General features: G+C 39.0%; 1 protein-coding gene and 2 long non-coding RNA genes across 12 annotated transcripts; 2 read left to right on the plus strand and 1 right to left on the minus strand.

Moving 5' to 3' along the window:
* Nucleotides 1-620: 620 nt before the first annotated feature.
* LOC144989546 (uncharacterized) lies at nucleotides 621-6,303 on the minus strand. The gene is made up of 2 exons (XR_013653794.1): nucleotides 6,167-6,303; nucleotides 621-3,838 (listed from the first exon to the last, which is right to left on the minus strand). It is a non-coding gene; the product is annotated as an uncharacterized LOC144989546 (long non-coding RNA).
* A 5,087-nt stretch (nucleotides 6,304-11,390) lies between these two features.
* Nucleotides 11,391-16,684, plus strand: LOC105353657 (uncharacterized). 9 transcript variants are annotated; one of them, XR_002872789.2, is made up of 11 exons: nucleotides 11,391-11,925; nucleotides 12,445-12,552; nucleotides 12,693-12,764; nucleotides 14,588-14,764; nucleotides 14,841-14,928; nucleotides 15,044-15,649; nucleotides 15,723-15,862; nucleotides 15,945-16,027; nucleotides 16,153-16,227; nucleotides 16,297-16,427; nucleotides 16,525-16,684. XR_002872789.2 is itself a non-coding variant. In XM_078942181.1 (7 exons), the coding sequence occupies exons 1-6, from the start codon at nucleotides 12,503-12,505 to the stop codon at nucleotides 15,403-15,405; spliced, it is 654 nt and encodes a 217-aa protein (XP_078798307.1). In that variant the 5' UTR covers nucleotides 11,643-12,502; the 3' UTR covers nucleotides 15,406-15,438; nucleotides 16,525-16,684. The 9 variants fall into 9 exon arrangements, 1 of the variants encoding a protein (XP_078798307.1); XR_002872791.2 differs by having other exon boundaries at nucleotides 11,643-12,552; nucleotides 15,044-15,438; nucleotides 15,500-15,649; XR_002872793.2 differs by having other exon boundaries at nucleotides 11,643-12,552; nucleotides 15,044-15,118; nucleotides 15,214-15,649.
* Nucleotides 16,685-18,461: 1,777 nt separating this feature from the next.
* Nucleotides 18,462-22,325, plus strand: LOC144989545 (uncharacterized). Of its 2 annotated transcripts, XR_013653793.1 has the most exons (5): nucleotides 18,462-18,568; nucleotides 18,641-18,723; nucleotides 21,630-21,775; nucleotides 21,935-21,995; nucleotides 22,195-22,325. It is a non-coding gene; the product is annotated as an uncharacterized LOC144989545 (long non-coding RNA). The 2 variants fall into 2 exon arrangements; XR_013653792.1 differs by lacking the exon at nucleotides 22,195-22,325 and having other exon boundaries at nucleotides 21,935-22,059.
* The last annotated feature ends 2,868 nt before the right edge of the window (nucleotides 22,326-25,193 follow it).

Consider the following 25,193-nt stretch of genomic DNA (forward strand, 5'->3'; position numbering starts at 1 on the left):
CAACAGGAAGTTAAACACACACCTATGCACTTTCTGTGGACCAAAGGTAGTTCACCATGGCAACAGGGGCACCAGCAAGCACTATGCAGTGTCCATCTGCCACAGGTGTGCAAACAGATCATCCTTGCACGTGCATAGACACATGCAGACGAGTAAACTGACTGCAGCATCAGCTCACAGAGGGATGGTGAAAGTAGGCCTCTCTTTCTGTGTGTGCGTAGGGGTGTAGAACCAAAACACTCAGACTTCTTACCCTAAAGACAAAACATGAAAAAAAAAAAAAAAACAGGAACTCTGAGAAATCGCTTTAATGGTCGACGTGGATGTTAAGGTGTCTCGGTGTCTCGGACATGCAGAGAGAATTGTCTGCCCTGCAGCCTTTCCTCTTTGTTCACTAAAATTCTTAGCTGTCACCTGATAAAAGAGCAGCAAAACAGGGTTTGAAGCCCAGCTTTTTATCCCAGGAATACTTCTTAGACAAGCATTACATGCTTTTCCCCCCATTACGCACTCAAAACCTTCCATTTATGAATCTCAATTTATGAATGCACAAAATCCTCTTTTTTTATGATTTACATCTTAAAGCTAAATAAAGAGCAAATAATGACATTTAGCCTGAATCAATTTTTTAAGTTTATTGAACAGGAAATACACATTTTATGTATCTGGGATGAACAGAAAGACCTCACTTTGAAGTCAAAACAGTTTCATGTTAAAGTGCATTAAAGGTCGTCTTTCATGTTTACACCAGGCTCGGCAACATGCGCTGAAGTGGTCACTTCCAATGAAAAGTCTAAACGTGCGTATATGCGCATTTTCGAGCTCAGAGTTCCAAACAATAATAATAATAAATGTTTATATGACACCTTTCTGGTAACCCAAGGTCGCCTTACAGGTAAGGAACAAATCACAGCACAGAATCACAAGAATAAAACAGTTTTAAATTTATGAAATTATTTTTTTTTTTAAAAGACAGTTAAATTATAAATTAGGAACAACAGAGGGAGGTTTTAAGATTTTTAGAGAACTGAAATCTTAAAACGTTCCATAGATGAGACGAACGGTGGGTACAGCCAGCTGGAGGGAGGAGGAAGACCTGAGGGAGTGGGCCGGAGTGGCAACATGGATAAGGTCAGAGAGATATGGAGGGGCAAGGTTGTGGAGGGCTTTTTGTAGGTCAACCAATAAGGCACTGTTGGAGGACGGGTCTGATGTGAAGAGTGGAGGGAGTTTGTGTTTTCACCCGTGCAGCAGAATTTTGGAGTAGCTGATGTTTGCGAATAGCTTTGTAAGGAAGTCCAGATAAAAGGGAGTGGCAGAAATACAGACGGTAGGCGCTTCGAAAGGTAAACCAGTTGAGCTTTGACATATCGGGAACTGTGATTTTTATTTATCAAAAAAGAGCTGAGAAAGAAAAAGCTGAATTTGTGAGATTTTCACCGCTTTGACTTTTCCCAACATCTCGCCTCCAGCTGTGGGTACATGGACTATGGGGTAGCAACAGCCCAGTGTGAACACCATATACTAAAAGCATGTTCAAGAACGCGTGTTCACACGAATCACATGCCCAGTGTGAACATAGCGTCAACAGCTACATTTTTGCACTAATGCAGTATGAGTCCAGATGTTCTTTGTCCAGTTTAGTTTAGATTATTCCAAAAAGGCTAAATTATATTATAGAAGTTCTGATGAACTCTTGTATTTAGCAAGTATTTAGGCAACTTTACTTCAGTACAACTTTGTTTAAAAGGGCTTTCCTCATGCTCAGCGCCTTCTATAACTGAGTCATATTTATTGCAGAAGGGAAATGAAGATCATTGAACAGATAAGATGAAATATAGCTAGAAATGTAGGTAAATAAAACTAAGAAAGGAGAATCAATACTATAGAACACTTCAAAGCAGTCTGACGTGGGGGTTTTGGTGCTGCTCTAGACGTTCCTCTACGGTGGCCCTGAAGTGCAAATCATTCAACAAATCACTCGATTCAAACACATTTTTAAGATCACAACGACAATAAAAAAAAATAATTAAAAAACGTTGTTGGAAAGTAGAAATGCATTTTAGAAAAGAAAAATTTCAGAAACCAAAACTTAAAAAAACAAAAAATGAAAAAACATCTCAGAAAACAAAATTAATTTCCAGAAAACAAAAATGAAATATTAAAAAAAAAATCAAAAACAAAAATTCAGAAGACAGAATCAATTTCCAAAAAACAAAATGAATTGTTCAAAAATGAAAAACATTTCCAAACCAGAAGAGGTAGGTAGTATGAGACAACGCTGATTGGATGATGATGTTTGTCAATCATTTGAACTGAAAAGTGTTTTAAATGAAGCAATGCTGGATTATATCATCCAAACAACAATATTTTCATGTCGAGTGATTTGTTGAATGATTTGCACTTCAGGGCCACCGTACATTCCTTAGCAGAAAGACAAACCCAGACATGCTGTTTTTATAAAGAGATAGGACACAAAACCTCACCAAATCTAGTTTTAAATACTCAAACAAAGTAACAAGGTTCTGCCAGGGTGAGGAAGAAAACGTGTAGATTCACAGTGGAGGGTGAAGGATTGAGAAGGAGCAGATACGGAACCAAAAAAAAGGAAAAGAAAAAAAAATAGGTGGCAAAATGGCAGTCTGAAGATTGGATAAGGGGCACCTGAGGACATTTGTCACCTTAATGGCTGGTTACAGGGGAGCAAGCCAAAGATCCAAAAGGCATAAACCCAGAACAAAAACGGTCTGAACGGAGCGTACAAGGAAAAAGGCTTGCACACACGCAAAAGGGGAATGCAACACAATCTTTTCAAGAGGTTATTGATCACCTGTCAGAAATAAATTTGATATATCTGCATATGGATTTTTCAAGAACCTTAAAGCCACAAACCTATCCATTTCACTGAATCTCGGACAAATATAGTTCTGTATTTGCACAGATTGTTTTTGCGTGTAATGGTTCACGGGTATTGATCCAAGTGTCCTTGATAAGAGGAACATAAAAAAACGTGCGTGGAAAAACTGCTAGGTGTTTCCCAGGGATGCAGACGCAGAGTCTGGATATGATGATGAAAGAGGGGAGCCATAACAAGCACACAATGACTGTGAGACAGCCACAGGGAAGTGGGTCAACGGCTAATTGGGCAGAAATACATCAGTTTGAGTGTCTGCACACACAAGCGCACATTGATCACAAAGCTGCCACACCCTCAGACTCGCATTTAAAAAGATCATGTTCTCCGTTAGACAAGAACACGCGAGCCACACAGAGCTAAGCGGCTGATCTCCTCACATGTAAACCCACAGAACATCGTATAATGACCATTAAATCAATTATTCGTATTTAAACCAAGACGAATAAATGAGTCATTATATGTGATGTCTTTTCTGGCATGATAAAGTAGGGTGCATGTGTGCTTGTTTGCACCCAGTTTTACTGTACAGTAAGCGATGCTAAAAATAGATCCCAGGGGTGATGCAGTAAAAATTCAGGAGGGCTGCTCAAATGCTAAGTTTCTCTGTTGCAGGGCAGAAATAAAGCCGAGTGAATGGAGAAAAGAGGGTGCAGATGAAGCATTTGGTCCTATAATGCCACACAAGGAAGGAGAAGGGAGTGGATGGAGAGTGCACACATGTGCACTTGGACTAAAGCCTCCATGTTTCATTTGTCCAAAAGGATTTTTCTTCTTGACCAGCTCGAGATAACAGATCGTACTGCTGTCAAAGAGAGTGTTGGTCTTCTCACTTTGTGTGCCAGCTTTTTTCCCCTCATCAGTTCCACATCCCATCCTTGTATGTTTCTTCTTTTCCTCTGTCTTCCTTCTCCTCTCCATCATCTGTTCAAGGCAGAATAAAAAGGCTTTGAAGCTCTGGCACCGTGGAAGCAAATTCGAGTTCAATAAAGTATGATTTGAAGATGAATTAATTATTTATGTGCTCGAATTTCCTTTTTTTTTTTAAGTCAGTGATCAAAAGATCAAACAATGCATGATGATTGTTTTATTTCAAGATATTGTTTAATGTAGATGTTTAGCCACTTGACAAAAAGGCCTAATCGGCTCCATGAGGGTAATTTTACCCACAAAACTAACTTTAAAAACATTTCATAGACTGCAAAAAAATCAACCTTTATGGCTACAAATGAAAAATAAATGATAGTTACCAAAATATTATTTTACTAGCTGTAACGGCATAACCTGGTTAGCCTCCTTCAAACATTCTCAAACGCTGACACTTTAAAATCTAACATCAGAGGTTTAAAAATTAGAACATCTGGATTGATTTGAAGATTGAAACCCTCTGATGAATCAAAGTGTCAGGTTCTCTCCTTTCCTCCTCCTCTACCTCAATCTCTGCCTGCCGTGAAGCTCTCACCTTTTCCACTACATCCCTTTATGCTCTGCTGCTCCACTCACTTATTCTGCCAGCAAATTGCTTGAGTTCCATACTTCTCGTCTTTGTAACTGTCTTGTTTTTATGGTTTTTGGACTTTATTTCATCTCTGACTGCATCTTGGATTATTTCTCATCTGTACTTCAGCATCAACTCTGAACCTTTCTGGATTGAGACCCAGGACCAGTTTATGGACTTCCCCTCCAAAACTAAATTCACTTTGCCCTCAGCAACGCACATTCAATGACCAATTTCAATGAAAAGTCTATGTAAATGCCCATAAACCCACGTTTACAGCCTGTGAGGAGACAGGACCTAGCAGATGTAGCTCAAAAAAAACTATCCGTTTTAATCAAAATGTTATAAAATAGGGCAGAAGCATCTCCCAACTTTTTTTGTTTGTTTGCTTTCAGACGGCTTGATAAGAGTTGTATAAATTGCAAGCAGAGAAACTGTTTGGTTATGTAGGAAGTGTGAAACTATTCTAAGCCTCACAGAATTGCAGGACTCTCCACATTTTTATTCTTTGCATCATTTCAAGACCACTTCATTATGTGTTCATTGGCAGAACTAAGACAGTGAAGAGTTCCCCCTTTTCTCATTTCTCTATGCATGAGAGAAAAATAGAATCTGATGGAGCCCAGGCCGGGGAAGATAAAGTATGGAGATACGAAGAGAGGAAGAAAATGGGGTCAAAGAGGCAGCAGGGAGTGAAGATGAGAGATCATAACACGGGGGGAAGAAAAGGGCAGCAAAGAGATTAGGATTCATCTGGTACAAATTAACAGCAGGGGCTGACAGCACCCATGTGTGCATGCTCACAAAAATGGCTGAAATATTCAGCAACAAGCTGCGGCTCGTTGAGTAAACACCAAGTCAACATAGACGTGCCGACACACACACCCTCCTATGTGGTGGTGTTTGGGGAAACACTCACCTCCTCTGGGGCCCACACACAGATGGGACTAAAAATGTGTCACAAGGTCAAACTCAAAAAAAATAAATAAAAAGTTTTCTGCAAAAACTTGACAATCTGCAAAACGTAAAATAGTAAAGTAAAAACAGTAAGTTTTTCGAAAAGATGTGATTTAATCAAAGGAAGTGACCATTTGTACATAATTACGGTGGGGTTAGGGTTTCAGTTAGGGTTATAATATGTGCAGTAAGCTAGTTGCTGTGCTTGGCAAATATGATCAAATAACACTGGCCTTATTCAAAAGTCAGATTTCTTATGGTGGGGGGGGTTAGTTTCACCCCATGTTGTCTCTCTTTGTTGCCAATTATTTGATCAATGACAAAAAAAGTCAAAGTTGCATTTATTTTGAGAACATTTTAATCCTCTTTCTGTCCTATCTAAAGAAATGACAAGCAAACAAATCAGAATGTTTTTTTCTTACTTTTGGCCAGCTAAAAATATCCTCACCGGGTGTGTCATTTATTTAGTTTATGGATGAGCTAAAACATGAAAAACCTTTATTAAAAAGCTTGCGATAAAGTTCTTAACATATGAAGCCTTCGTATTTGAAGGCTTTTCACTTTTATAAAATGTCTTAAAAGCAAAGCCACCTGTGCTGTGGTATTAGGTCTGTGCTTAAAATATTTAGAATGACTCTTGTATTCTGGAAAAAAAAATCTTAATCCAAACATTCTAAGTCACATCTGATCCAAACAATTTCCAGTAACTACTGGAAAAATAGTGAAAGTGTGAGTTTGGGGATTTTTGCATAGAGAATAAATAAAATCCAGACAAAAATAATTGTATTTTTTCTTACTTGTTTTTCTATATCAGGGATGCTCCTGGTCTTCCACATCTACCATCCTGCATCTTCCTGTCCTTCTTGCTTCTCATTACCTGGATCAGGTGGGCTCAGTCAATCAGTGATTGGAAACATCTTTGACAGCTAATCAGCACCAAGGAGGGAGTGCTAGAAAACAGGGAAGGGGGTAGATGCAGAAGACCAGGATTGATCAGCCCTCGGCATTGCACGTTCAAATGAAAAAGGCCTATGTAAACGTGCATATTGGGGTATTTAAGGCTACTGTGTTCAAAACTGTCGCGTTCATGTGTTTCTACTCAAGTTTTTAGGACTTATTTTCAGGCTCTTCGTGCAAAAAGTATTTAAACGTGTGCGTTAAAAGTTAAATGAGGTCAAACTTTATACCAATCAGGGACTCAGAATGTAGTAGCATATGGATGGGGTCTCTTTAATTCACGGAAGTAGCAACCATTTGAAAACACATGTCACATGCTCGGTGTGGCGGCAGTTTTACAGTGTTGAAGACTCAATCTCCAAAAACATGCTTCACAGGTTGATTGGCAACTCTAAATTGTCCATTGGTGTGAGTGTGAGAGTGAATGGATGTGTGATTGAGGATATTCTACCCTGCGACAGACTGGCGACCAGTCCAGGGCATCCCTTGCCTACGCCCAAGTGGCCGGGATTGGCTCCGGCAACCCCGTGACCCCAAAAGGGAATAAACGGTAAAGAAGATGAATGAAGACTCAAGCTTACTCATTCTTCATCCAAAATGTGTTCCTAACTGTTGTGAGAAACACAAGGATGTTCTGTCAGAGAGGGTTTTACATTAAAACGAGTTTTTTTTTTAACTAGCATCCAAACTGAGCAACAAAAATGATAAACAAAACCAGGATTACTTGAAAAGTCTGTCAGATTTGATATTTTTAAGTGGCTTCATCTTATTCTGGTCCATTATTTGTTGCTCCAGATTTCCTTTCATCAATGGATACGCTATCTGGATCTTGTTTATACTGAAATGAAAATAGAAGCTGATCTACTTTGCTGTCTGTCACTAGATGGTCATGTTAAACCAGCTCATTTTCATTTTCATCAAATAATAATTGAATTTCACCTGCCTGTTATGCGTGAGCATTTTTCTCTGCTAATCAGAAGGGTAGCTGATTCCCCTGGGTGGCTTTGGCCCGTCTGTTTTTGCTCAGACAGCATTGCTTGGCGGAGGCTAAAAACAGGGACAGCAGCGTTTCAGCACTGCAGTGCGCACACCAGGTGCATCCACATGTCTCACTACCTGTCTGTCTTTCTTTTTGGCAACACATCAACCCCCCCAAAAAATACAATGAAAAATCCAAAAGCTCCTGATCAGCCCTTCTTCATCTGCTAGCAAGCAGAAATCTAAAGGCAAAATATTCTTGAAGATCCTCTTATATGTGATCAAAAACTCATCTGGAGTCATTCCCAATCTCTAAAAGGTTCTGAAGCCCTTTTCCAAAAAACAACAGATTCAGCTCATTTACATTGACCGCATAAGCGCTTCTCCATAGTGTTGCATATCTGCACAATGCTGCTTTTCTCCACTCCTGAAGCCGCTGGAATTACGTCTCCAATGAAAAGAGTTTTTTAACATGTTCTAGTGGCCTTTTTGTTAATCATGGAGGACATATGTTAGGAAAATTAAGCTTAAAATTCAATTTCTGAGTATTTCCTTATTCAAATTCATTGTGAATTAGGAGGAGACAAAAAAAGGTGTGTGAAAGAAAAAGCTTACTCATGAAATATGAAATATGAAATATGCAGGGCGGGCCACAAACTCCCTTCTCCACTCCACAATCCAACAGGAAGGGGAAAGGGGGCGGTGTTGCTTCATACCAACAGTCCCCTCCACATCTTAGAGACAAATTTCTAATGAACTACTTCCGCTCTGCAGAAACTATGTCATAGAAAACAACATAGTTATTTTGATTTTGGCTAAAAATTGCATATATATAGTTCAAAGACAACTGGGAACGCTTTCCAAATTGTATAAACGGTTGAAGAGTTGGGGTAGTAAAAAGGTTAACATGGATCTCAAAGGATGTTTTTGCGTTTAGCATTTTAGTTTGCAGGCTGCTTGCGATTAAAAAAAAATGCAGAATCAGCTCTGCATTCTCATTTTCCCATTGTGGAATTTTCTAAATGTAAGTGTGCAGCTGAACTTCATCCCTTGTTCCTTTCATTGTTTCCTTTGCACGTTTGCTTGCTTTGCTTGGCTTCAGTTGAACATGGGATGGCTGTCGAAACCGTCACCTGTCAGGAAATGCCGGATGATTGCCCCCCACGGAAAATTAACGCCTGCAGATTATGCAAAGCCAAATTGAACTGTGAAGTTAAGAGGCTCGGCCCAGTGACCCCGTCGCCTCGTGCGGAAGCCGGATTGGCATCAAGCACGCACATGCTCAGTGGCTGTTCAAAAACACAAAAAAATGAGATCACTCAGCAACAGAGCTGCAAATCGCCGCTTTTCCTTTCTCTCTGTGAGAGAATACAAGCATGTGTGTGTTGTGTTCACTTGTAAGTCCATGTGGCTCTCCAGGCTGCGTGCATGATCTGAATTATAATTTGGTCATTAGAACTGGGTCACAAATTACCACACACAAGCACAGATGCACGCAGAGGCCATTTGGTTTCTTTACAGTGGCTGTCGAGTTCGCCTTTTACCGCATGAGTGCTGCTCCGTCTGCAAAATGCTAAAAACCTGCTGTTCTTAGACAAATATGTGCTGCAGTTCTTTGTGAAAACGTTTACCACAGGCCTAACTAATACGAAGGACTATCTAGATGCGGTATGTGCAGGTGCATTGTTTCGAAAAGGCACAAAAAGTATGATCATAATTTAATCTCAAGACAAGGAAAAAAAAAGAAATTTGCTAACAGTCCTGTCCACAACTCAGAGATGTATTTCTTATGTACTACTACTGCCAGTCTGCAGTAACTATGTCCTTAAAAAAGAGCCAATTTTTTTTATTTTGGCAAAACATTCCATAGTCATAATCAAAACAATTTAAAAATAGATGATCTGAGTAGGAGTTTACGATCACTTCTTCTTTAACACTCAGGGGTTTATTTATTTATTTTTGTAAATCATGTAGTTGTTTAATTGCAAGTTATGTGTGGATTAAACTGACAGACGTTTTTAAGTGTATTTTGTTTAAAAGCTCATTGGACTGAATTTTCATTCATTCATTTCTGTGACTGATGTTATTTTTCCATGAAAAAACAAAATCTTTTTTATTTTTCCTTCTTTTCTTCTATATTACTCCTAGAATTGTGACTTGTATTTTTTCTTCTCACAAAGAGACACTACAAAAGAACTCCAAACTGCTGTTTTGTAAAGTGTTATTTTACTTCTTCACTCAGTGAAATTTTATACACTCTCTAAAAAATGTAACTTATTTTATTGTACTTGATGTAAATGTGATGGAAATATGTTTTTTCAAATAACGTTAAACCTATATTTAGTGTTAACTTTCAACTCGATTTATTCTACAACTGTGAAAATGATGCCCAAACTACAGGAGTGGAATCCCAGTAAGTGGGGTGGAGTGATTATCTCACTTACAGCTTCAGATCTTATTTTGATTATTTCACAGTAGTTTTATTTTATTCTGAAAATAACTAGGTAATTTCTACTAAAAAAACACTTTTGTCTGAATTAAGATGTAAAGAAAATTAGTTTTTTTTTTGTTTTTTGTGGACATACAGTCATTTCAGCCTCATATTAGAGTTCATGTGTACCCGTTCACTCCGCCGGGTTTTAAATCTAATGGTTATCTTTAGCTAGGTATTCCCCTGACATTTCACTGGCAAAGAGCTTCAGCTGCTAAATGTGAAGCATGTCAAAGTGTGCATGAGAGTGGGAGTGCATTTAGGGCCCTCACAGATCTGCAAGGACTGATGGCTTAGGGTGGCAAGTGGGGGAGGAAAGAGCATTGAGGGAAAGTGACTGTGGGGGAAACGAAAGGAGGAGAGAGAAAACAGTTAACTGAAATTCCACAAGACATTTCCGATCGAGAGGAAAAGTTTAGATTAAGATGCGTCCTCCAAGAGATCTTCTGACCACTGAAGCAGCTTCACTTAAAGCTTAAAAACAAAACATTTAAAAAAAAACTGGAAAAAGGAAGTCCTATGGGATATCGCTGATTATGATGGTTTTTGAATTTTGCTAGTTTGAGTTTTATCAAATGAGTCTTCACTGACTGCATACAAGTTTTATATTTAGGGAGAATATCCAGTATCAATCATTCATCCATTGTCTTAACCTGCTATATTTCTTTTTGGGGTCACAGGGCTTCCGGAGCCCATCCCAGTTACGGTTGGGCGAAGGTGGGCTACACGCTGGACAGGTCGCCAGTCTGTCGCAGGGCACACAATCACTCCCACGCACACACTCACAGTCACACTAAGGGACACTTTAGAGGTATCAATGAACCAATGAACAAACACATACTCAGGGAGAGAGTACAAACTCCACACAGAAAGATTCCAGCCAGGATTTGAATCAGGGAGGCAAGAGCCCCAACCACTAACCATGCAGCCCTAACCCTATCCAGTATCACTTCATTCTAAATAACCTTCGGTCTAAATGATGGACAAACATCATTATCCGAGCAGCCATGTCCCATAAATACCTACTTTTTCCAGTTTCTTCTTTTATTTCATTTTTTAACATTTCATTTAGATTTATTTCCATGAATCAAAATCAAAATATTCCTGAAATCTGTCATTTTTATTTCATTTTATTTTTGGGGGAATTCGGGAACCTTGTCTTCTAAAATCGAATGTTGTTTTCATTTTTATTTGCTTTGCTTTTTTATTGTTGTTATGATCTTCAACTTGTTTTTCCATTAAGCGATTTTTCAATTTGATTTGCACTTTAGGGTCACCACTGATTGATAATCTCAACCTGGATTATGTGAGATCAGCTCCAACCACATAATCTTATTCTGGTGTGGTTCTTCAACATTAGGTCAACGCATGACACTTCCTGTTCAGAGAATGTTTAGATGCTTTCAAATTGAAATGCTACTAAGCTTGTTAACCCAAATTCCAACCCAGTCTCATCCTAAAATGTGTAGTAGCTACATTTGTCCACATGGAAATGCGTGAGAGTTTTACAAAAACGCCCCCTAAACTGTGAGGGGGATACGTTTCATTTTTCTATTCATTTTCTACGAGCCTTCTCAGGATCACGTGACTTTGGAGGTTTGGCCTGCCGTGAGCAAAAAACATGGCGGATGCACGTTCATTTTTTCGGTGGAATATCCCATAAAACAAGATATTTTGAGGACTAATTTTTATTTTGACAACATTTCTAGTGAGAAATATACCATTTTCTTTTAAAATATGCTTTCATTTAGGACATACAGTTTGTAGTTTGCTTGTTTCGTTCAACTTTTTCTCCCAAAAGCTCTCTGTTACGTTGGAGAAACACGTTAACTTTCATTCATATCTGCAGACGTGCGCGTGGGTCACGTGACTAATATGTTTCTCTTTTTTTCCGCAGAAAATTGTAAAATATGAGTGAATATGGACTGATTTTTTTTTGAAAACATTTCTAGCAGTATATATCCCCTTTATTTTCGTAATATTGCAGACATAAAGTTGTTAGTTTGTTACGTTCAACTTTTCCTCAAAGGATCTGAAAGCGTCTGATCTTTTCCATTCATATATGCGGGCTGACGTGGGTCACGTGACGTGCCTTTCTCTTTTTTTTCCTGTGGAAAATCTCGTAAAAAGGTACGTTGCGATTTATTAATTTCATTTATTTACATATCTAGGGACCCGTGTATAGGTTTTCTCTTTCCGTGTTGCTGTTGCGGCGATCAGGCTTTGATTGACATGTGACAACAAACCGGAAAAATGTTGAGTTCAGGGACGGACCAAAGAGTTCTTTAAATTGATTTTTCTGCATTTTAATTTATTTACACTACGAGTCTAATGGTGTGTGATTAAAAAAAACTATAAATATTATGATAAATGAGATGAAACAATTATTTTGATGGAGTTTATAAAATATTAGGATCTATTATATTCTTTTTTCTTTAACTGTCAATTTTTTTGACGTATCTCATATATTATAGTATTACAATGAAGTGCTCTAATTTATCTGTTAAAAAAGGTTTCATCACTGTTTCCTGTAGTAATTCTCAATAAAATTTTAAATAGGATATATTAAATAGGATATATTATCTAAAGTAAACAGGCTTTTAAGCCTTCAATTTGCCCCAATTGACATGAAGTGCGCATTTCGAAAAGCCAGTGAACGCAGCGTCATACGGGCACCCCCACCCCAATCCACCGGAAACCCCCCCGGATGAACCCGCAGGAAGGCGCGCGGCTGAAGAACTCTTGGACAGCTGGAAGGTGGGCGATGATTTGAACTTTTCTCTGTAGAAATGTAATGTTTAGATTTGGGAAACCAGAGATGGTTTTTAGTAAAAACGTGTTGGCTGTTTAGGATTAACGTTGAATGACGAGGCGTTTTTCCATCTTAAATTGAAAAGGCCGCAGGATCACGGTGAAGGCCTCTTCTGTATAGAGGACGGGGGCGGAAACGTCACGTGGTCTCCGCAGAGGTAAGTTTCCTTTTGGGTCATTTAGCCAGAAACGGGGGTCTGCAGCCCTTTAAACAGCTAAGAGCCTTTGTAATGTCTCACTGTCCAGAACTCAGTAGGACACACAAGGTGTCTCTTCAGCTTTTAGAAAATCAAACACTCATTTGCATTTATGTTATTTTGGAAACTTGATAACTACTGGGGTTTACAAAGGCTTTTTCTTTTTTACACATTGTAGATTTTATGTTGTTAGTACATCTCAGCCAGTATTTCTTTAAGGGCCTATATCATGCAATATCAACGTTTTAAAATTTTAAGTGTATTGTAATGTTAATTCCTCACAAAAACAAATCCACAGTAGTATTTTGATCCATTCACGAATCTCTCAGCATTCCTCTGAAACCCTCTGAGCACCAGCCCCTCCCAAATCACAATAAGAGGGTCCTCACATTGTGACGTCATCATAAGTGAGGAGCAGCCTCTTCTAGGAAGAGCCTGTGCAGCTAAACCGCCTCCAGGCTAACAGACACGCCCACTTTCTCAATGGAGCTAGCGGTGATCAGCAAAATGCTTTCATTGCACAATATTCACATCCATCTTTGCAAAAGTTTGGATGGAAGAAACGCAGAAACGCTGCCGACGCCGACTCTAGGTTGATGTCATGAAATAGGCGACACCCACAAGAAACGAAAGGCGGAGCCTCAGAGATCAAGGAAATAGTTTATTCTAAATGGCTAGCATGGTATAGGCCCTCTAAATTGTGCGTATTGACCTCAAATTTATTTTTTGTGGTACGTTGTCAGGTTTAAAAAAATTTGTCATAAATGCTGGAATTTCTTAAAATATTGTGCATCACCGCTTGATAGATTATTGAAGCATTATGGGTACTGTAGTCAGGAGCCTGGCATAGTAATACTTTGCTTCAACTGTTGAGTAGATCACCAAGTTGAGTAAAGTTTGACTTATCTGACTGTTTTGTTTTGCGTGATGCGCTGTGTCGTCTGAAAAATAGGATATTTGTTTGAATTAAAAACATTTTTATTTTTTGTCAGAGAACCGCAAAGGAGGGGTCAAGGAGCCACTTGTGGCTGTGGAGCCTCAGGCTGTAGACCCCTGGTCTAAACAATTATGGCTGATTTGGCTGACCACATTTATTTATCCTAGCGTTGTCAACAAAGTTAAAGAGCCGCTCCAATGGAAGTCATGTTTTTAAGATCAAACATTTTTCTCATTATTGAGAACATTAACAAAAATATAAACAGATACACAATGATATAAGATTAAAACTGTTTCTGAGTATTTATTCAAATCTCGATGGATCAGGAGAAGATGAAACTCATTGTCTCAAAAAGCTCTTATTTGTGACGCTCTAACTGCCATGAATGGGCCAAAGTCTCTGCTCCACTCCAATTCTGATGCATCCACTTGCAGACAAAAACCAGTAGATCCATTAATGTCCTGAGTTCCCTTGTCTGAGCTGGTATCTGGCTCAAAAGTGTACACATGGATAGCTCCAATGTTGCTCATTGATTTTTTTTTTTGCTATGCTAATGTCGGCTAGGGCTTGTGAGGTGCTATAAGCTAGCGGGAGAGAGAATCAACAAACGGTTTATGGGAAATTAGCAGAGGCAAACATCTGCACCACAGCTCTGAGGTGAAATTCTTATGAGCTGCTGTGCTGCAGAAAAATGTCTTTAAAAACAAAATGATCGTAATTAAAAAAAACACTGGGAACGATTTTATAATAGTTAAAAATTCTGTTAGAATGTCTGATTCCTGATTCTTTTGTGTGTGTATGTATATACATAAAAGAACCTCATGTTTTTTTCCCTTTCCTCTCTCAGACTGGTCAGTTATTTGGAGACAACATGTACAAATAGTTCCTGGACTGATCTTCTGCTAACTTTGAGGTGGAGAGGCTGTCAGGTTCATCTGTTTCAGGGTCCTGCATGCTCTCCCTCCATGTTTGCCGTAGCAGTGGATGGAACTTGCAAAATGTACTGTTTTGAGAGCCAACTGGGGTGTGTAAATTTTTTTTCCACCTACATTTTTGATGGTATAAATGTTTTTCTTATGTAAACTTTTCTGTTCTTTTAGGCTCAGTGGTTATTTTGAAGATGCGTTTCTGACCAAAAACACTGTGGAGACCTCCTTTGTGAACTGCATTCATGGGGAAATAGAAAATGTAAAGCTATTTTCATGTCTTCTTCCTCAAGAAAAGGAACACGCCTGCATATATGTTTTATTGTATTTTGTGTCATATCATCATGTTAATATACGACATTCATTTGTTTTGATAGAATCCTGGAGATGGGAGATGTGGAGCAGGAAAGTTTGTGGCAGCACCAGAGTCCTCCAAAAAGTCTTCTGGCAAAGTAAATGAGGAAGGATCGCAGTCTACCGTCGTGGAGTTTTGCTGAAAGGACTGAACATGTTCCATCCATCCATCCATCTTCTTCCATTCATTCAGAACCAGGTTGTGAGGGCAGCAGTCTTAGCAAAGATGCCCACACTTCCCTCTCCTCCAGCTCCTCTTGGGGGACCCCGGGGCCAGCTGAGAGACGTAGTCTCCCCAGCGTGTCCTGGGTCTCCCTTAGGGCCTCTGCCCAGTGAGACATGCATGGAAACCCCCCCCCCGGGAGGCGTCCTCCTCTGGATGTAGAGAGGAAGTGGCTCCACTCAGAGCTCTCTCCAGGTGAGCGAGCTTCCTGAACCTGTTCCGTTGAGATATTTTCATGAACCCCTTCTATTTGCAGAAACGGCTTTCTCCACAGACCGTGCAGTTCTTCTGCTCTGATGTAGTCTACGAGTTCTGATCGCATTTGGAGAAGGTTGTGGTTCTGTGTCCTGAGATGCAGGACCTGTTGAACATGTGTCCTTTTCAAGTTCACTCTTGGATGTGTGAGGTAATAATTATCAACGGCTTATTTCTCATTATTCCTGTTGGAGTTTTTTTTCTAATCCCTTATGTTTCAAAAGTTTGCAAACATACATTTTGGTTGAAATGATGAGGATCCGAGGATGAAATCAAGAAGGGACAACATCAGGGAAAGGGACTGAACCGACTGAACAGCTTCCTCTCTTCAGCAGACACATGTGTACATATGTGTCAAATATTGGTAAATACTCATTGAAGATGCATCCTTTTTGTGTAGTTTGTTTTCTCAGTTTAATACATTTTGATCCTTTCATTCTGCACAGACATCCTCGCCGTTCAGGCCGGTGGCTGGAACAAGCAGAAGTCAGAAAAGCTGGAGCAGACGTTACCAGAATGATACCTCCAGGTAAAGACTGTGGTAATGTTGTAGATAAATGTTGGCTTGTTTCTTTCATGTTACTCTCATGCTGTTGATGTGGAATATCTCATGATTTTTTCAGTATTATTAATACATTAATCTCTTCCCACAAGGACCAATCAAAATGACCCAGAGAAAAACACTGAAGGGCTTTGTCTGAGCATCAGGAAAACAAGAATCAGCATATGGTAAAAATCATTTGTTACACTTTCTAAAGTTGTTGCATAACTGATCAAGCATGATGTGATGGATTGCAGGTTATGGTGCCATGGTAAAGAACTAAAGGCTCTATGATGTCATGCTGCTGACCAGACTGTGGTTGGTGAAGTCCAGCAGCACTGCGGGTCCTTGAAGTGTGGTTGAAGAGCTCTCCTCCAGCTTTTGGAAGGTTCTGCCCCGCAAAGCCAGGAGGTTTCTCTTTGTGATCTGCATGGATGTCCAGGGCTTGTGGCATTTATGTGTTTTCCTCTTCATTTCATTCTCAGGCAGCACAGAGGCATTGATGGAGAGAGGACGTGAAGGACTAATTGTCTGCTGAGGAGGAGACTTTCTGCAGTTCAAGCCCCAGCTCCACCCCTAAAAAAAGGCTTATATGAAGGAAAACCTCATTTCATTTTTGTACCAATAAATGACTTTTAATTGAAATGAGAGATTTTTTTCTGCACCGCACCAATGAAGGGTTTTTCAACCTAAATTTCAACAATTACATTGTTTTTTACCTCCGTTCAAGTTTCTACAACACTAGCTAAACATTTCAGTGCTCACACCTGTGCTGAAGACACTTCTCATTTTAACTCAAACGTTTGGCCTTTGATTTGTATGTCCAACACCTTAGAATGAAACACTGACCTATTAAACTCATATAATAAATGTGCTATGCATCTCCAAATCCTTTGTCAGGGTACAGACTACATTTTAATTGTAGCAAGACTGAAGTAAAATGTAGCAAAATGACAATGAGTTATCTTAAATTAGGGGTAAATGACATGAGAAATTAAGAATATTAGAAGTGTGGAGTGATACGTGTATTTATCAGTATGTTAGCTGCAGGAAGGGTGCTGTCCTTGACACGTTCCTTTACTCAGACAGGATGACAGGTAGGGAAGGGGGTAGCCGATGATCTGCTCCAGTATCTTCAGCACAGAAGCTTCTACTGCTCTTCTTCAGTTTGATCTGAGAGCCAGACCATGATACAGTTGGACTGGCTGAGCGGTAGGTTGCCAGCAGCTTCAGACGTGCTGATGTGCCTTGTTGATAACGTCCTGGATGTTAGGAAACCAAGTTAGATCAGCTGAGATGGGGATGCCCAGGAAAGGGAAGCTGTGAACCCTCCTCTATGCCTACTAAAGTCCAAGATGACTTTCATGGTCTTTTATTTGCCGATCAGCCTTACACTATACAGTTTCCGCACTTGTCTACAAAGTTCACCTCAGTGACCTTTAATAAGTCTTTGTTATTGGCAAGTTAATTACTTATATCCAAGACATGGAGATGTGGGTCCAGTATGAGCAGGATTTGGGAAATGGCAGTTGCCAAGAACTCACATGAAGTTTCAAGGTTTTTGCCTTTATTTGGAGGAAAAAAAGTTTTTGTCCTTTGTTTGTTGTGCAGAATTGCAAACCTAGAAAGAAATCAAGTTGAAAGAATTTATATAAATGTATTTGCCCTTCTTTTGACCCTTCTACATCATGAATATTTGGTGGCTGTTGCTTGGCGACTGTGAGATCTCTCCATAGGATTGACATGGGCTGGGCCTCTCCATGACCTTGATATGATTGTTCTTCAGCCATTCCTTGGTTGCCTTGGCTGTAGGTTCTAGGTCACTAACCTGTTGGAAGACCCATTCATGACTGATTTGAAGGGTCCTGGCTTAAGGAGGGTAGGAAGTTCTCACTCAGGATTTTCCATTAATGGCTCCATCAACGTGGTGACGTAGCTCTGTGCAGAAAAATAGCCACAAAGCATAATGCTTCCACCTCCATGTTTGACAGTGGGGAAGCTGTTCTTGGGGTCATAGGTAGCAATTCTCTTCCTCCAAACCCAATGGTTGAGTTGATGCCAAAGAGCTCAGTTCTGAGCCAAACATTCCATTATGCAGAATAAACTGATAAAGCAAACCCTATTTTTCAGTGTGTGATTTTCATTTTTTCATAAATCTTAGGACAATTTAGATGATAAAAGTAACAAATAAATGAAAACAGTATAATACAGCAAATATGTAAATATTTGATGTGATGAACAATGCTTATCTGATTTAGACCCAACATGAAATATTTTTTGACACACACACATCAAGTTGTGTTATTTAATGCTCGTAATTTAGACACAAATGATAGAAATGTTAGGTTTATATGCCAAAGATATGCCATGTGAAAATTTTAGTGCAAATACGCATGCGTGCGCGCCGTGCACATAAAGCCACCCCACCCCCACGTATCCGCGCGCCGGTCGGTGGGTGCTGGGCGTCAATAAAGGTAATCTGGTTGTCGCGCGTTCTGCATCTCTGCACGAGCTAAAGAAGTCTCAAAGGTAAGAAATGTGAACACACGAGGCATTAATGAAAATACTTTATGATCATCTAAAAGTATTTTCATCTGACAGATGAATGCCGCTGTTGTTATCACTGTAGAGCGGGGCTGAAAAATACGGCCTCCATCGAGAGACTGAACGTAACACGACTGCAGGTTACTATGATCATCATAGAAAAATGTATTAATTATTTGTTTCGACTGTATAGTTATTGTGGTGGAGCAGAGGAAGGGAGGTTTGTGAGAATCGGGGTTACATTAGCTAATGATTATGGCAGCGCTCGCGCCACCGCCGGTTTCCCGGCAAAAAAAAGGAACAGTAATTTACTGATATATTAAAGTGTTATGATTGACCTATTTAGGGTTTTTCTCCAAATTTACACAAAAAACGTTGTAACAACGATCATCTGGACTTGGTTTTGTAAATATTTTAAAACAGTCTCTGTCTCAGAGACCAGGGGCCTGTTTCAGAAAGGAGGTTCAACCAACTCTGAGGTTAAACTTGAACTCTGAGTTGGTCAATCGGGAGATTAACAACTCTGAGTTTTCTGTTTCAGAGAAGCTGATCCGAGTTGGGTCAATCAACTCTGAGTGGACTGATTCGGAGGTGAGCGTGCGCACCGCGACTATAAGAAGCCATTATCAATGGAGCGCAGATATCACGAGTCACCATGGCAACCGTGAAAAAAAGAGGTCTGCGTATTTTTCTCCAGCTGAACTTGACGTGCTGCTGCAGAGTTACAGTGAATATGAGCACATATTCCAGAAGAAAAGCAACACCGCTGCATCTGCAAAACAGAGACAGTTAGCGTGGGAAAACATAGCTGCTCAAGTTAATGCGTAAGTTTGCATTTAAATCATTGTTATAAAATATTGACTGTAATAACTTTTTAAATAGCGTAAGGTGTGAAATAAAAAAATGGCGATATTTCGGTGTACTTTTGAAGTGTTATTCCTGGTGTAATTGCATGAAATGCTGCATAGTGTACAGAACCAATCTGGGTGGGGGGGGGAATGCCTTTAACGTCGGTAATGTTTAGAGGACTTTTTTGTTAACCTTCCCCTCTTGCAAACGTTGGTCAGTTTAATATTAATACATGCAATTGTGTTTTTAAAAGTGAACTTTTGTCTACTGTTGAACCTTTCGCTGCGCGAAGACTTCTCCTTTCTTTTCTCTCGTCTTTCCGACCGTGGTCAGAGGCGCAGGGGAGATTTCCTTCAGGGCCGAAGGGAATTCTCCTTCGGGGTTCACTTCCCATTGGAAACCCTCAACCTCCAGAGCGGATAAAGAATGACTCCAAAACAGTTATTCTGGGAATGACACCTTCTCTTTATTTAACTAAGTGCTCCGTCCTCCGAACACACAATACATACCACGCACACACCTCCGCTCCGTGCTCACCCCCCCCCCCCCCCCCATCTGCACCTGCACTCGCACCCCGCTCAGCACACACACTCTGCAACACTACCCTTGTATTGATCAAGTGGTATAGGTTTATATGGGATTAAGAAAGTAAGCAGTGCTAGCAAATTGTGTTTCCAAAAAGTAATTGTTACATTAATCTAATTCAATGTCCCTGATGTCATTTTCATGTAGATGCAATCCTGCAGGAATTAAAAGAACATGGCAGCAGCTAAAAATGAAGTATAAAAACATAATTCAATCAGGTCAAATGTGAGCATGTCATGGATGTAGGCTTTGTTGACAATATTTGACATATGAAACATCTACATAGTAATACATATCTAATGTTGTTTTCATTGTATATGTAATTGACTGCAACGAAAAACGGTAACGCTCAAACAAAAACGTATGGAGCAATGACAAAATATCGAGTCTTCTCAAAATCCTCGTACGAGGTAAATATAATTCTCTATGAATTAATGCAGCCTCCTCGTCTATTGGGTCCTCCAAAAAAGGACAAGCCATTCTTGTCACTTATACCGTCTCTGTGTGACGGACATTTGGGCAATGAAGGTTAAAGCGAAACATACCGCTTCATCTTTAAAAAGGGGAGGGGACCGGCAGAAACCTTGAGTTTGGAGAATAGAACCTGCTCCCGACCAGGTTAGGTTCACAGCATAAGTAACCATGGATACTGACTCCGAGTATAAGTTACCTCTCTTTCAGAAACGGGTTTGACTTACTCTGCTTTCTCTGGTTTAACAAACCTCCCATTCTGAAACGGAAAACCCAGGGTTTCCCTGATTTCAGGGTTAATGCACTCAGAGTTTACACTTAACCTCCTTTCTGAAACAGGCCCCTGGACTGACTGACTCCTCCCCCTCACGTTCCAAACAGGAAGTACCCGCTGGCTCCAAGGAGCCAAAATCCTATAGACTTCTAAAGAGAAACAAACAGCTGTTAGTCAGTCATTCTATGGGTCAGATTAACCATTCTTGTTGTGATACCCTTTTAAACATGTTTTTGCTAATTCCAGTTATTTGTTTTACAAAACTGTTTCTTTATCACAAGTTATTCAAATTATAGACTGACCAACAGATGCCTCAGTAATAGCATGTGCCACCTTGAATGTTTGTTTGACAAATTCCACCAAGCTCACTTTCAGTGGAAGCAGTGTGGACTTTCAACAAGCTTACTCCTGATTGGCGACAGTAGTTGCCATAGAAATGTTGACTCAGATCAATCACTGTCAACTGGCTCCAACGTGGTGACGTCTTTATCACAGAGAAACGACGACAGAATTGAATTTGTTATGATGGATCTGGAAGTAAATGGGTGACGTCACACTCGCTCAGACCTTTTCTCTGATCCAGTCAAACTGCTTTTTTACCAGTTTTATTCCAGAAATCATTTTGGATAAGAGGAAAGACATCTTCAGCTCAAAACCAAGTCTTCATGACCTTTTTTTTTTATAACTTTTCTTTTTAAAATTCAGAACTAATAACCTGCACATTCTTACAAAACTGTTAGACTTCAATTGCTACCTTAATTTAATTGTAAAACTAACAACCATTGTCATTGATATGGCAATATTTTCCCCAAATCTTATCAGAATGTGGAACTGGAGACATAAAAATTCTGCTTTTCCTATTTTCAGCTGAATCTGCCACGAGGCTCGACAACGTCTTCCATCAACTGCAAAGCGGTGATTGCTGTGGCCGCCAAAACATCCAAATGTCAGGCGGGCTACAAAGATTTCAGGCCAAAAGAGAACGCCTCACATGTGATGAAGTGTCTGTATTGGTATGTATTTACCATCTGTGACTCAGAGTCATTAACCAATTGTCGATCTGTTCACAGTGTTGTATGATAATTTAAATTTTGACGATGACGATACAAAAATTGCTGCCAAACCTGCCAAAAAGTCCCGCCTCTTACCACACACATGTTGTGCCCCCTAAGGTGCCCTAAGTTCCCTGATCAAGCAGAAACGTGCTTTGACTGGATGAAGGCCTTGTATCAGGTATACTGGTAATAATAATTTTACATTCACCTCAGTCTGTTGTTGTTCCTCATTATTCATGGAAGCTTGATGACACCACATCTTCAATCTGCATGAACTCTAGTTTGATTAGAAACTTTCATTTGTGAACCGTCAGCAGATCTGGTCATGTCTCACCAAAACAACCACACTAATCATTTTATCATTTTCATCCATTAAGGTTGGAAAAACCAGCAGCCTTCCAGTGCTTCAGCCGTCCAACCATCAACCGTTTCAGACATCCATCCTCCCACCACTTCAGCCCCACAGCCGTCCACCAGTGTGCCAACTTCGGACATTTTACTATCCTGGTACAATCTTATTTTTCTGCACAGTTAGCAAAAATGATATGTTTTTTAGATATTCCTGTGTTTTTTATCCTCAACAAATGTTTCTCCAAAGAAATATGAAAATACAGAATAATTCATCTGGTGGTTATTTTTACTCTTTTCCTCAAATCTTTAATAAGAAAAAAATAATTCAGTTCAAGTTTACTTGTGCTTCTCTTTTTAATGGGCATTACAGTTGATATAAAACATATAACATGCAATTAAAATGTTTTGTAGTTAAAAACATTTTACACACTATTAAAAGATTCTATAAAATATTATTTAAATAAAAAAGGATTCCTTTCCAAGAAAATGTTGACTACCGTATATCTTACAATAGTAGCCCTGGCGTTTATTCCATCACAGACAGAACAGTGATGGTTAATGGGTTTATTTTGCAGCAAAATTTCATCAAGAAATGCAGACAAACACCAGCAGATGAACATTTCAGGATTTATTCAAATGATGAGAATATTGGATTGTGTTCTGATCAGCACTGGCTGTTGACGTTTCTTTTCTCCTTGAAGCATCAGCCTCCGTATCAAAAATCATCTTGGTTGTCATGAGGATCTCTTTCCTGGAGACACGCCCACCTTTCCGTCTTTGTGCAATAATTCATGTTCAAACCAGTTCTTCTAATTTGTCGCTTTTCTTTGCATTTCCACCAGTAAAAAGTAATACGACAAAATACTTGCAGAATTTGTAAAGATTTGGATTTTGTATTATTAATTTGCCTTTTTTAGTCTTTTATTATAAAATAACTATGCATTATTACTTTATTTTAACTAACACATTTATCTTAGTTTACAGTAGTCCTCTTAAACATCTCTTAAACAAGTTTACACTTTTCATCTTTCAGAATGCAGCCGTGTGATTGGAGGAAAAGATTAATATGCAATGAGGACATTTAAAGAAAAAAGGAGCAGTTTTTATTTTACATTATTACTATTTTAAAGTAGAACTCTAATGTATATAAATGCTTTTTTATTAATTTGTTTGGCATATTTACTGTGTTAGAGTTCTGATGATTGTTTTGAGTGGTAAACGTTTTTATTTTATTTATGAAACCCAGATGGAGTTAATGGAGTGCTCGTCATGTTTTATGCTGTATATATTATTAATGAATTTATTTATTTATTTTGAAGTGCCTATTTGCAAGTAAAGAAGGCGGGGTTATGGTTAAAATACGTACGGACAATCCAGCAACGTGCCTCTTCAACATGAATTTCCATCAGTTTTTTTGCTTGGTCGCAAATAAATAAGTCCAAATAATAATCAGCCTAATTTGTTTTTTTGTTTATTTAAAATTATATTAATATTTTCTAATTTTCTTTGTCAATAAAAGGACAAAAGGGGTAGATGATGGATGCATGTCCAAGTTTTATTATTCATGTTCTACAAGTTGTTAGATATTGATTATTTGATGCTTTTGTGCTATGCGTTAAAAATCAATGTAATATTGTAATTATTCATAAATATAATGTATTTCTAAACTCAACTAGTTGATGTTGAAAAAATACGCTTGCATGGACTTTACGACAGAGTACATCGGTCCCTAGAAATGTTATTAAACCTAAATATTAAACCTCAGACGATCTTATTTTACGAGATTTTTCCACAGGAAAAAAAAGAAACTCGCGTCACATGACCCCGCGTCAGCCCACAGATATGATGGAAAAGATCAGACATTGTACACAGCATTTAGACTTGTAGTGTGAATACTTTAACATGTAAAAGAATATTGAATAAAAAAATCGCTAAGTAAATTTAGAGAACTCTCCAGTCCGTTCCTGAACAACATTCTTCCGGTTTGTTTAAATGTCCTTCAAAGTCGCAACAACACAGCATGAAACCTATACACGGGTCCGTAGAAATGTAAATAAAAATAATTAATAAATAGCAACGTACCTTTTCACGAGATCTTCTATATGAAAAAAGAGAAACTCACGTCACGTCACGTGACCCACGTCAGGCTGCATATATTTATGGACAAGATCAAACGCATTCAGATCCTTTGAGGAAAAGTTGAACGAAACAAACAAACTACGAACTGCATGTCTGCAATGAATGGATATTATGAAAATAAAGGGGATATATACTGCTAGAAATGTTTTCAAAAATAAATTAGTCCACAATCACTCCTATTTTATGGCATTTTCTGCGGAAAAAAAGAGAAACATATTAGTCACGTGACCCACGCGCACGTCTGCAGATATGAATGAAAGTTAACGTGTTTCTCCAACGTAACAGAGAGCTTTTGGGAGAAAAAGTTGAACGAAACAAGCAAACTACAAACTGTATGTCCTAAATGAAAGCATATTTTAAAAGAAAATGGTATATTTCTCACTAGAAATGTTGTCAAAATAAAAATTAGTCCTCAAAATATCTTGTTTTATGGGATATTCCACCGAAAAAATGAACGTGCATCCGCCATGTTTTTTGCTCAAGGCAGGCCAAACCTCCAAAGTCACGTGATCCTGAGAAGGCTCGTAGAAAATGAATAGAAAAATGAAACGTATCCCCCTCACAGTTTAGGGGGCGTTTTTGTAAAACTCTCACGCATTTCCATGTGGACAAATGTAGCTACTACACATTTTAGGATGAGACTGGGTTGCAAATTCACCCACAGTTGACTAAAAGAAGAAAGATCAATCTTTTATTCAATCTATGAATAAAAGGCTTTAGCAACCAACACTGAAATGTGATCCATGTCTAAAATATTTCAATTCCACTTATAGCTTTGTTTAAACAAGCTTTTATTTTGACATTTTAATTTTTTTCCCCAAATTTACCCTATTGTCAGATATTCAATAAAAACATCTGACAGGAAACCTTCAGAAACAAACTTTCA

The sequence above is a fragment of the Oryzias latipes genome, chromosome 23 (genome assembly GCF_053564925.1).
Source record: "Oryzias latipes strain Hd-rR chromosome 23, Olatipes_Hd-rR_3.1".
In the NCBI taxonomy this organism is placed as follows: domain Eukaryota; kingdom Metazoa; phylum Chordata; class Actinopteri; order Beloniformes; family Adrianichthyidae; genus Oryzias; species Oryzias latipes.

Excerpts from the sequence above, each read along its gene's own strand:
- LOC105353657 (XM_078942181.1), top strand. The coding sequence starts at position 12,503 with ATGAACCCGCAGGAAGGCGCGCGGCTGAAGAACTCTTGGACAGCTGGA. Across the intron at positions 12,553-12,692 it reads AACTCTTGGACAGCTGGAAG|GCCGCAGGATCACGGTGAAG; the intron begins GTGGGCGATGAT and ends TAAATTGAAAAG. Across the intron at positions 15,119-15,213 it reads CCAAAAAGTCTTCTGGCAAA|AACCAGGTTGTGAGGGCAGC; the intron begins GTAAATGAGGAA and ends CCATTCATTCAG.